The sequence below is a fragment of the Molothrus aeneus genome, chromosome 1 (genome assembly GCF_037042795.1).
Source record: "Molothrus aeneus isolate 106 chromosome 1, BPBGC_Maene_1.0, whole genome shotgun sequence".
Classification (NCBI taxonomy): Eukaryota; Metazoa; Chordata; class Aves; order Passeriformes; family Icteridae; genus Molothrus; species Molothrus aeneus.
In genome coordinates, this window is record NC_089646.1 from 63,262,259 (window position 1) to 63,274,966 (window position 12,708).

General features: G+C 37.7%; 1 protein-coding gene across 1 annotated transcript in view; it reads right to left on the reverse strand.

The window, feature by feature from the left end:
- Positions 1–611: 611 nt before the first annotated feature.
- Positions 612–12,708, reverse strand: part of RNF182 (ring finger protein 182) — a 29,568-nt gene continuing 17,471 nt past the window's right edge. Inside the window, exons 2-3 of the mRNA XM_066558182.1 lie at positions 9,798–9,878; positions 612–4,068 (exon numbers count right to left, since the gene is read on the reverse strand). Coding sequence (XP_066414279.1) covers positions 3,124–3,861 — 738 coding nt within the window. The 5' untranslated portion in view covers positions 3,862–4,068; positions 9,798–9,878 and the 3' untranslated portion in view covers positions 612–3,123. The remainder of the gene's footprint in view (positions 4,069–9,797; positions 9,879–12,708) is intronic.

Sequence of the window (12,708 nt, forward strand, 5' to 3'; positions counted from 1 at the left end):
GCAGAGAAGTAAGCCAGTCTTGATTTTAGCCCCATTTACATTGATTTCAGCACAGTTATTCCACTGCAGAGGACACAAGTTCTTTCAGTTCAAAGTCTAAAGGATGGTAGAGAATAAAAATAAGGAAAGAGTAATATCTGAAGTTCTTTCAGTCTCAGTCATACAGCAAAAATTCTTCTCCACAAATAATTGAGATTTATCTCCTAGCAATTCTCAATGGCCATATTGTAAGTCATATAGGTATTTTATGACCCCAAAGTTGCAATAGCATTCTCTGGCTGAGTGGCAGCATAGCTGTACAATCAATATGCTTTTGCACACTAGCATCTTTGAGTGGGTTAGAAATGCAGCACAGCCTGAAATAACAGCATAAATTTAATGGGCTGGCAGTCTGAAAAGTAGAGAAGTATAACAACAGGTGTATTAATTTGTGCTGTGATGTGTAACTGATACCACTGTAATTTTGCTACACTTAGGCTCTATTTTAAAATAGAGTACAGGTGCTGGAGCTAAGATAATCAGTTGAAAAGCAAAAGGAAAAGACAACAGGTAGCACTGTAGAGCATGTTGTGTAGAGGTAATTCACATATATCACACATTTGCAAAACCTATATCCTCTATTAGCCCTTTATTAGAGACACTATATTCAGACAAATTGAACAAATCCTAAAACATATAAATCCCTAACACTACAAATACATCTTTCCAAAAGTCATGAAGTTCTATAAAACCACATAGGTTTCTATTTTTCTTTCTTTTTGACATGATTGTTGTTGGATACTTAAAATTTATGAGTTCATAGATGAGTCAAACCTTGACTGGAAATGATTCCTCTTCTAACTACATGTGCTTTACCACAAAAATTAAAAACAACTACTTAGGAACAGCATTTTCTAGGAATTCTGAAAATATTTTAGGTATAATTATTGTCATTACAGAAAAGTCTGAAACATTTCCTTTAATCATTCAATACATAGCTCCATAACTCCATACACTTGAAAACTATGATTTGGCTGTAAGTTTTCTTCTCACATACGTGTCTATATGTACATACACACACATATATACGCACAATTAGAAAATGAGGGTCAAGAAAAGCAGGACCTTTACATTTCCACATTTTCTCTGTTTGCAATAGGAATAAAACTGCAGATACCACCTGTGCCATCTACAAAAATTGAACCAGCTTAACTTCAAATCCTCTTGACAGGCTCTGCTTTTCCCACTGTCATTTTTTTCATTCTTACCAAAGTCCATTTGCTCTAAGAGTATATTGTTAGGCCATACATTCAATTTTCATGCAACAAACCCCTCTCCCTTTTACACTCACTGCCCTGGTATGACTAAGTCTTGTGCCAGACCCAAAAACCAGGCTTGCACTGCTCAACTCCACTCTGCTGTGCACAAGAAAACCAGTTTGCAGCTGCGGTGTTGCTAGACCTAGTTATACACATAAACATTAAATATTACTTATTTTTGTGTTCTTCCAGTAGTTCAAAAAATATCCTAAACCATGCAAAATATAAGCAAGCCTTACAGGGCCTGGTTCTATTTGTGGAATGGTAAAGTATCAGTAATTCCTCTGAGCTCCACTAATGGAGACATGCTAATTGCCACATCTAGATTGCCATCAACTCACAGTGGTGACAGGGGGAGTTCAGAGTATTAAAACATTTTGAAGGACTATGCCTTAAACAAAAATCTTCCCAAAGTCACATTATCTCCTTACAGTGCTCATTCTGTGAACTCAGAACAAAAACAAACAAACAAACTGACAAACCCAAAAAAACAACCAAACAAAGCCCTAGTTAACCATTTCAGATTTTTTTCCTCAAATTTGTATTACTGACTGGAGATCTGTTTTCTAATGGTTGGGAATAAAAGTCTGTCTTGAGAGCTCAAGTCACATAAGCCAAATTCTTCAGCACAGCTACCACAGAGTACATGTGCATGAGGTTGTCATCCATAAGGAAGGACTGGTGGCTTGGAAATATCACTGGTGGTGGTGGAAATGCTGGGAGGGAGGGTAAGCATAACAGAACCTAGCTAGAGAAATCTGCAGAGCTCTGAACCCTCAAAGGGAAGCCTAAGGTGTGTACACTGAAATAAGTGCATCTGGAGAAAAGCAAGCATGTGGCTGGGTCCCCAGAAGTACTCATTAGTGTAGGGGGATACAGTATGAAGTTGGTATAGAATGTAATCTTATCCCCCAAAGAGTTGCAGCTGAACCAATTACAAAAGATTAGGAACAGGCCTGATCTTAACAGGCCACACCTGTAGCCAATAAGAACAAGTGGTATAAAAGAGTGGATTGGTGGGCTCAGGAGTTAGATAGCTACTGCAAGGACCAAGAACAGTCAGTGCTTAGAGGAACTGCTTACAGAAACATTGAGTAGGTACAAAACTCTGAGGATATGGAATCTTTGCACTATAGTGATAATAGAACTCTTGATAAATAAGATAACATGTTAGCAGGAATATTTCACAGTGAGCTGCAACTGTATGACAAGGAAAAATGGGCTTCTCTTTGGGGAAAGTGTTCTGGAGACAAGTTTTTAACATAAAAAAAAAAAATTGGCCTCCCACAAGTATTTTTGCTGTAGCAAGAACTAAAAAAAACTGGTAGTTTTATTCTTCATAGAATATTAATTGAGTGATTTAATTTGCTATAAATGATGATAGATTATAAATAACAGATATTTCAGAGCATGAGATGCTTTTGGTGAGGAGATGCAGTACTTGCATCTGGAAGGTGTCTGCTACAGTAATTTCTTCTTGGGTGAATCCTACAGCATGAACTGACTTGATCAGTCCAATACAAAGCAAAGTCCTACTCATTTGAACAGTGGTGGCAGCAGCAGGCACCTAGTTTGGTGATTTGGCTTTATCCCTTTCTAAAATTCAGCCCTTCAAAATCAACATGCAATTTTTATTTCCAGTTCTTAGCTCAAAAAATGCTTGAAGTGAGGAGTGTCAAATTCAGTTGGAAAAAAGGGACCATGTAACTGCTTCCATTTAGTGGGATGGACAATAAGAATAAATAAGAATACAAAGAATACAAAACCAGGATAAATCAACTATGCTACACATCTGGTAATACACCTTTTTTTACTGTATTTGTTATCAAGATGACATGCATTCTAGAACTTCATGGCAAACACACTGGCAAAAGCCATAAATCATGAGAATAACAAGGCTCGAAGGAACAAGGCTTACAAAGACAACCCCAAGGGTGACTTTCTTGGATACCAGTAAATAAATCCCTAAAGGCAAGGAGCTAAAGTACAGCAGCCCTAGCAACCACACTAGCACCCGAATTGAGGTCTGGAAGAGCAAAGATGTGCAGTTCCACACTGTCCAGTTGTGGGACACAGTTGCAACAGAGTCAAAACTTGTAGGCCTGTAAAATTCCACCACGGGGGTTGAGTTCAGAGTCTGGGGACTTTCTCTTTGTACTTCCATGATTGTTATAACCAGGCAATTAGAAGAGGTGTGAGAAGGGCTAACCAGAGATGCCAGCCTTTTGGGAGTCAGCAGCAGTTCTGTTGGGTTGTCTGGTAGGCACTTCTTTCCCTTTCCCCCACAAGCTAAATTCAGAAGGATGTTGTTGTCATCAGGAAGACTACTGACCTCATCATCCGGCAGGCACGTTTCAAACCTGCAGAACGGGCACACTATGACTCCTTGTGGGGAATCACCAAAGTCTATGATCTTGCAAAGGCATTTGGCACACACTCTGTGACAGCACTCCAGCACTTTTGGCTTTCTCTGCCGCAGGTTATAGCGGTTGTAACAGATCTTGCACTCAAGCTCATCTGAGCTCTGGGTCTCCACAGACTCCTCTGGTAGCTGAGTGGTCATTTCTTCAGGTGGTTTTCAGGCTTGTGGAAAGAGAAGTCAAGGGATGAAGAGGTCACTCAGTCTTATCTTAGAACATTTTCCTATCACCCATCTCAAACAGAAAAAGAGGAGATGATGTCATTGAACAGCATCAGTAGACATCATCCATTTTCAGCTTCTGCTAGGGATTGTACACTGCATGTCCTTTACTCTGAGCCAGGCGTCCATCTGAAAAAGCCAAAGGGGAATTTTTGTTGAAAGCAAAGGCAAAAACAGAAAAGGGAAGGGGAAAAGCAAAGGGAAGGGGAGAGAGGAAAACGGAGAGGGAAATGTTTAGCAAATGAAATACACAAGTTCTACTTTTTACAAGCTCAGCTTCCTTTGCTAAAACTACCTCTAAGGTAGCTTTTTTCTGTGGCATATGAGGCCTATATAACAGTCATGATGATGAAACTTAGCATCATACTGAACGGCTTTATTTCAGAGTTGAAGCTCTGAGTGGTTTAGCCCATGAAGTTCTCAGCAGAAGCTGCAATCTAATCTGATGGTCACTGATCTGTGACCATTTATTTAAACTCTGGTTTCCCAAGGAAATGAGACTTGACACCTGGAGCTTTTGGTCTTTCCTGGTAACTTGTGAACCTGCTGTTCAATTTCAAACAAATCAGCAGAAGGGCCACAGTACTGAGGATAATTAAGTTGCTAAAAAGAAATGAGCACTGGCAATTGGGTAGAGGAGAGATATTTACAGTAAGCACCATTTATCCTGGGCAATGGGGTGGTCAGCACACTCCAACCTCTGCTCTGAATGGGCAGCATGCTGCTTGTAGCTCAGCCAGAGAGGAGGGCAACCAGGGGGAAGCTGGTGATATTCTGGGGAAATAAAAAGTTTGGGGTAGTGGAACGGGTATGAAAGAGGTCCAGGGTTATTGCAAAGAGTTATGTGGGGACCTAGGTCAAATCTAGATTAGGCTTTGTTAATTTTTCTGTTTGTGGAGCAGCCCATTTATTTTCTCCACCCAGCTACTGGACATACAATTACAAAAATAAGTGTTCTTTAGCTTGCAACAAGTGTCTCCTCCAACACGTGGCTGCTGGGATAAAGGCTAATGTGTCTTCCAAGGGCATTCACCAGATGCTCTGGTTTTCAAGAGTGTCATGGCTGTGACAGCTGTTTGACACCTCAGCTAAGGAGAGGTCTGTGGCATGCTTGCACTGCTGCACTGCCATTCTGTGCAGCAGTTTTGCCACCAGACACATCTGCCTCACTTAAACAAATGTCATATTTTCTAACATGACTTCAGGAAACAGTGCATGTATCACAAACAAGGCATTAACCTGCAGTATGTGCTCTGGGGATTAATAATCACCAGCATTTACAAAACCAGTCTTATCTGCCAGAAGACAAAAACTTCATCCAGATTTTGGCACATGCTTGCTCAAAGAAACGAGGGCAGAAATGCATTTTGCAGGTTTTTGTGACAATGTTCACAGGGGTTTTTGGATGAGGGAAGAGACGAGGATCTGACTCCATGTTTCAGAAGGCTTGATTTATTATTTTATGATATATATTACATTAAAACTATACTAAAAGAATAGAAGAAAGGATTTCCTCAGAAGGCCAGCTAAGAATAGAATAGGGAGGAATGATAACAAAGGCAGCTGTCTTGGACTCTCTGTTTGAGCCAGCTGGGCTGTGACTGGCGATTAATTAAAAACAATCAACATGAACCAATCAAAGATCCTCCTGTTGCATTTCACAGCAACAGATAATCAATGTTTACATTTTGTTCCTGAGGCCTCTCAGCTTCTCAGGAGGAAAAATCCTAAGGAAAGGATTTTTCATGAAAGATGTCTGTGACAGGTTTTCAAACATCCCTTCATTGCTAGACTAGCAAGGAATTGGCCACAGTCAAATGATGGGCAAAATCAGCACTTGTGTCCAGCTGCCTCTTGCATTATCAGTAAGTATCAGGCACACTGAATATGAAAAAGTGGCCTATTTAAAGAAACTTATTTATTGACTATTTGTTTTAGTAAATATGTGATTTCTTTCCCTTTCCATTGGGAAGTTATTACTCACTCCTAGAATTCAGATTTTTTTTTTGAGGCAGGAAGCAACTCTTTTAAGCAACGTGCTCCTTCTGTCAATACATTTTACCTGCCAACCATCAGTGAAGTCTCTTTCATGAGCCTCTTGTTCTTACTGTGCTTTAAGTATTTTCCATTTCTGTATATCCAGCAGAAGATGGAGAGATATGAGAGAGGTGGATATAAGTGACATAATTTGTAAAACTCACCTCCAAGATTTTAAAACAAAGATGTAAACACCAGACAATGCAGTAATGAAAAAAACATGACAACATAGTGAAAAAAATACATATTTCTCTAAAAATTGTTACAGATATGGCCCCTTTCCCATTCAATTGCTTCAATAACTCCTTTCCTGTGTCTGCCAATTTTTGTCTTTAGTTCTCTAAAGGTTTTCATCTCTGCCTTACTGTTGTTTTTATTATTTGTACTGTGGATATATTTGTGGCATGTTGCATCAGGCAAAACAAACATTAGACCATCCACAATTTTCAAAGTGTACAAGCTAGACATCTTCTATGACACGAAAAGGACATCTTTTACAGAACTTACAATTTATCATTTATTTTCTGTTACACTGTGTGCTAACTTATTAATTTCTACTACTTCTTTTATTTCATTCCAAATATCATCTTCTAGATGACTTTTAGGTAGATATAAATGTCATGAGACGCTAACTTTCCAAAGGATGAACAAACCACAAAATGGACCAAAAAAAGTGAAATGCCAGCCTACAGGAAGGCAAAGAACTGCTGTAAAATTAAGAAGCCAAACAAAAAAGAGATGGTTTTGGACTTTCACATCTTGGGTATCATTTACATTCTGTACCTGTGGGGAATCAGGGTTGCTAACAAGGTACTGTTAATGATCTGCTGGCAAACGTTGTCCTACAACATAAAACTAGATTCCTGATTAACCAAAAATCTTCTAATATATGTGTCTCCTTCTCATGGAAAATTATGACCTTTCTTGCAAAACTTCTAACTCAAAAGACCTTGATATTTTAGTGTTTATCCTTCTTATTAATATTTCCTATTGTCTTTTCACAAACCCAATCCCCTTTCCAACCAATTCTATTTGGACATGGATCACCTCTCCTCGAAACAGGTTTCAAGCTGAATGTGTTTTCCTGATTTTACCACCTTTAAGTGCTAATTTTTGACATTAATACAAGGAATAACAAGTCTCTGGGACTAGCAATGTCCCAGTTGCTAAACTGGGATCATTAGCTCAATTTCCAGAGCACGGTGATCCTCCTATTGTAGTTTGTGTCATGAGCTCTTCTACAATTTTTTCGAACTCTTTTTTTAATATAATGTACTGTACAAGAAAGAGCGACTTTCATCGTCTTTCTCACTACACGGAGTCTCTAAAAAAATGTCTGTCTGTAATAAAACATTATTGATTGTTTTTCCTTCAGCTAACTTTAGATGTTGGATTTCTCCTTATGTGTTTTAGTATGAATATTGCTTATTACTATTCGTTTTTTTGAAAATTAAAATTTAATCCTTAGTTCCTATTAATGCTTTTCATGCATTTTTTACCCTTTCAGCTCTATGGGGGTTTTAATGCTTCCTCTCTCAGTTTTGCTTTCCTGATTTCTTATGGAAATTTTTCCTTCTCAATATCCACTTTCCTGATCTTTGTTTTTCTCTCCTGGGAGCTGCCACCTTTTTGGGTTTAATTAATGCTGCCCTACTATTATATACATCACATACACTAAAAAGTTCTCTAATCAGAGACTTATTAAAATTACATGGAAACTGAGGCTTTTAAAGAAATTTGGCTTCAAATAATTCCTATTTCTTGAGAAAATGAAGGCATTTCTTGAGAAATATGGCCAGCTACTCCTTCAAGCAAATTCTGCTCTATATCAAAGATTTTCTGTCTGGTCTTTTGCATGCTTCCCAGGTGAGTATTTACTGGAAGCAGGCAGGATAAGGAATTAAAGAAAGGAAGGGGTTAACTACTGCCCCTCTGAATCCGCTCCCTCACCAAAAATGTCACAATTCACATACTTCTACTTGTTGAGTGTTAAAAGCAATATGATGCATGGAAAAAGAGATAGTGTCTGTATGATCAAGTTTTATCATCCTCTTTGAGACACTTTTTTTTTATGATGCCAAAAGAAGGCATGTCCCTATTATGTGCTCCATTAATATTTGGGCTATTTTGAATATTGAGCTGCAACCTGCATGTTCTTTCTGACCTTGAAATCCAGGGGCAGTCATGATAAATCTAACCTCTTTCACATCAAGTAGGAAATTTGTAGTCACTGGAGATCAACATGAAGCCCCATGTCTAATTTTAAAGCACTGGGTGTATTTTTATTAATTCTGGCATTTGTCATGATTTTAAACTGCTTCTTATGTCCAGCTTTTCACCTGAACCTAGACTTGTCTCATCTGCTTGTTTGATACCAAGACACAAGTTATAACTAGGGAAATTTCAATTACAGATTAGAGAAAAAAATAGTACACAAGTTATTCAAACACTGAACACGTGTCAAGACAGGTGTAAATGAAATCTGCAACCTTACAGATATCCTTGACTGGATACAACTCTGGTCAAGCCACTCTGCCTTGGAACTGAGCCCTGCTTTGAGCAAAAGGAACTGGATTTTCCTGGAGATTCTTTCTAAAACAAATTATTCTATGATTCAGTGTTTTGCTATCCTGAACTCACTCTATGTGATGTGTTTGAAAAGCTTTATCTCTTAGTGAATAAAGAATCAGACTGGCAATTGTTTACGTAGATGAACAGCTCTCCTAGATAATAATTCTTTCATTTAACATATGAATTAATTTTTACAAAACCTACAGTCCTTCTGCTAGCCTTCCACAGAATCTATCTGATGGGGTCAACACAATGCAATTGCAGAACATTTTATTCCTCTGAGTATTATGTAGCACACAGCAGCTTTCTGAACAAAATATAAACTACTAGACACCACTATAAACTACTAGACATGCCCAATGATGACAGTATCCTCTGCAGTTTATTCAAGAACAAGCACATCTGTTATCCTGTGACAAGCACTTGCCTTTTGTAAGAGTCCTGACTAAGCACTGCAGGATTGAATCCATCATTCCTGTTGCTGCTTGAGCTCTGACTCCCTCTCTTTCCATCCCTGTGCCACCCATCCTGTACGTTATGAACTCCTCTGCTTGAATCTTTTACTAAAAAGGGAGAAAAGCTGAAGACAGAGAGGCATCTTCTGCATGGTAGAAGACACAAGCAGGCTATACAGTGCTCCATGTGACTGCTGGAGGGCAGACCCAGAATCAGGGGGAATAACTCCCCTTGTGGGCGAGAGGACGTGACCCACAGGACCAGACTGAATCAATAACAGCAAGCTCTTGTGTATGACCCCACACATGGCCAGACTTTCTTCCAGACATGGAAAGAAAGGTGAATGGGCTGTGCAACATGATATGGTCCTTCTTTGCACTCATCTATCAAACACTGTGTAGACAAAGTGTTCTTATGAGAGGCCAGAAGCCATTACTTGTAGATGAAGCTCTCAATATTGGAGCTCAGTCATGCTGACAGGGCAAAGTAGATGGGATACTTGTGCCTCTCTTCCCTAATGGAAGATCATCTTTGCCCAGTTCATCAAACCAATGCTTTATCATTCATCTCTCACACTTTTTTTTTCTGTGAAGGGAATTTGCCAGTATTTCACACATAACCTAAAATGAATATATTAGCTCAGCAACTTCCATAAGACATCATCCATCATCTAGGACCTACTCAACATGTGATATTTTCAATGGTTTTAAAAGTTGCTTTTAAATACAAGCTGAGCATATTTAGGAAAGAAGAGAAGGAAAAAAATATAGATAAATAAATATAGAGAAACTTACTTTCCATGAAAAAGAACTCCTTGGAAAGGTTCACTTGCGGGGAATACAAGAAATGCCTTTTCTTCTCCACATGGGCAAAAACTGGTAGAAAGGAGGGAAACAAAATTAGTAGAGCAGGAATACAGCTGGGAGACTTTTCAGTCTATTTTCTCTGAAAGAGAGGAAGGAGTCCAACTTCTCTAGTTTGGATAGAAACAGCCATATGTTGAGATTTCTGTTTAGAGAAATATATTGGGTAAATCTCATTTACTAAAATTATTTCTGTAACATAATCCAGTTATCTTTACAGATCTGTTGTTGATTTTAAGCCTCTTTCAATATTATGTGCTAAACACTCTGAAGTGCTATCTCTTCTAGCAACCACATATTCACAAATGTTAGCAATTCACTAAAAAAAAAACCCAATCTAAAGGCAGAGCATCTGAAGAGATAAACTGTGCTCTGACAGAAGAGTTGTAAAAACATATTGAAATACTTTCCTCATCCACAAATGTCACAGAAGCTCTTTGATAGTTTCTACTTTTCCAAAGACAGTGCAGTCTCTTCTCCAGCACAGACCAGAAAGTAACCATCTTCTGTGGGCCACTGCATTCATGTTGCATGGAGAAGCTTTGCTGCATTCTGACTCAGCAGGAAATGACCATCGCACTAGATTTTTCCAGCTTGTGCTAAGCACAATGCAAAAAACCCCACCCCAAACTGCTTTACTAATCTTACATTTGAATAGACAACGTTCAAAGTGCCAGCAGCTATCACATGTTCAACCTGTTTCATGCCACATTTCTGCTAACACTGGATGGGTTTTAACAATGGGCATTTCCCTGTCAACTCCAATCAATGAGAGAATGTGCACAGGAGTTACAGAATGTGATGTACTGATCCATGCTTGGATTATGGTCAGCTCTCTAAACTGCTATGAAAAATGCCTCCATTCTTTTCACAAAAGCTTAGTTTCCAACAGCATAGGTAATGAGGTTATTCCTCCAATAACTATGCTTGAAAGAGAAACCCCACAACATATACAGCAGAAAAGTTGTGTATTATTAACTGCTGAGACTAATATAAAAGAGAAACATTCTTAACAGAAGTTATTGTTACAATGTTTAGAGTCTTTGCTTGATCTCTCTCAATCCTCTACAATGTCACAAAAATGCAAAACACTTGAAATTATAACTTTTCATATTTGAATTGGAATTCATGGGTCTCTAATTATTTAGTATGGGAAGTCATGTAATATTAATGTGCCATCTCATGCTAAAAGAAAAAATAAACAGTCTTTCTTAAAAATTATTATTCTTTCCCCCCCATCCTGTTAAGTAATCAGGGAGATTTTAATGTAACAAGGTTCACTTAATTCAGTGTTTGACACAGGCTCTTAGGGTACTTTTTACCTCCTTTGCCTGTACGCATTCAATATCATCAACTCCATTTCCTATTAACAACATAATTTGCAATACTTTTTTGTTATTCCAATAACTCACATTATGTGTCAGGTAGTAGTGGAAAATGGTATGAATATACAGCAAATCCCTTATTGAAATCCTACTATTCTCAATTACTTACTTTCTAGCTACAGGCTACTACAGTATTTAAATGGATCCTGCAACTGTGGTGTAGAAAAAAATGTTTTATTATTTAGGTTTGTAGGCAAAACCGAAACCTCCTCCAATATTTCTTAAGAAGAAATTTTCCCTCATATAGAATTCATGAGCTATTTATGTAGTAATATGCCGAGTGACTACTCAATGTGACATATGGTTGTGGGTTGCTTTGTAGCTGTTTAGGAATAAAACTAATAAAGGACAAAGCATCTGAGCTTCTATTAGCTGTCTTGTTTTAAACTGACTTAATTAGATTAAATCAATAAGTAAAAAGAGATGGCTTGAAATTTGTATCTAAAATGGTAACATTTAATTTTGGAAATATGTGAATTAAATAGAATTATTCCTTTTAAATTGTTTTGAATTCTTTCACAACCTGCTTAATGGGCTGTTTAGGCATTTTCTCTTGCAGTTTTCTCACTGCCACTGGCTTTTCCTTTAGGACTCTGAAATCAGTAAGCAATCTACTCCAGTTAATATAAACTTCACAGCAGAACTCATGACCTTACTACTATTTCAGGGAAAGGTTAGACATTCTCCTCTTTTGTAGTAGGGGTGGGTTTTGGTAGCTTTATCAAATAAAATAGAGTTCTGCATCTCTGCTTTAGTGCTTGTGCCCTTTAGGAGCTCTTCTGAGAGCTGAACAGACTGTAGGACATTGGTTCTAGAATATGACTTGAAAAGATACAAAATTATAAATAAATAAAAAGCTTCCAAGTATTGCTCAATTTAGGCATAAATATTTAATCATTTGGCCTACAGATATGTCTAGCATTTATCTTTATATTAGACACTATTAAAAGCCAATATGATTTTGTATTAGGTTTCAGAACACATGATGAGAGCACCATAGAATTTTACATCTTTGCTCTTGCTTGAGTGTGCTACTGTGTGCTTGAATGTAAGTAATTAAAATCGGTCCAGAAATGCAAGAAAATAACTTCTGCTTTTCAAATAAACATTACTCCTAATAGAAGATATTAAGTAACATACTCAAAATGTAACATCCCCAAAATATAACAGAATTCTCTCTCTTTGGTCATATATTCTGTTATATAATTTGGGAGAGACCAGGTGAGGCAAAATGACAGAAAATTTATCTTGATTACATCATTCAGTGAGAAATTCCTCTACACACAGGGGAACAATTTTAATGCATTACAGTAAGTTCCAATTAACCTTCAAAATAAGATTTAATAGAAAGTAAGCGTGGCATTAGCTTTGTCCTAATGGAACTGAAAACAACTGCAGAATAGGCTAGAAAAGAAGTTGTACTTCTTGTTTTTTCTATTGTCCTTAAGAAAAATCCA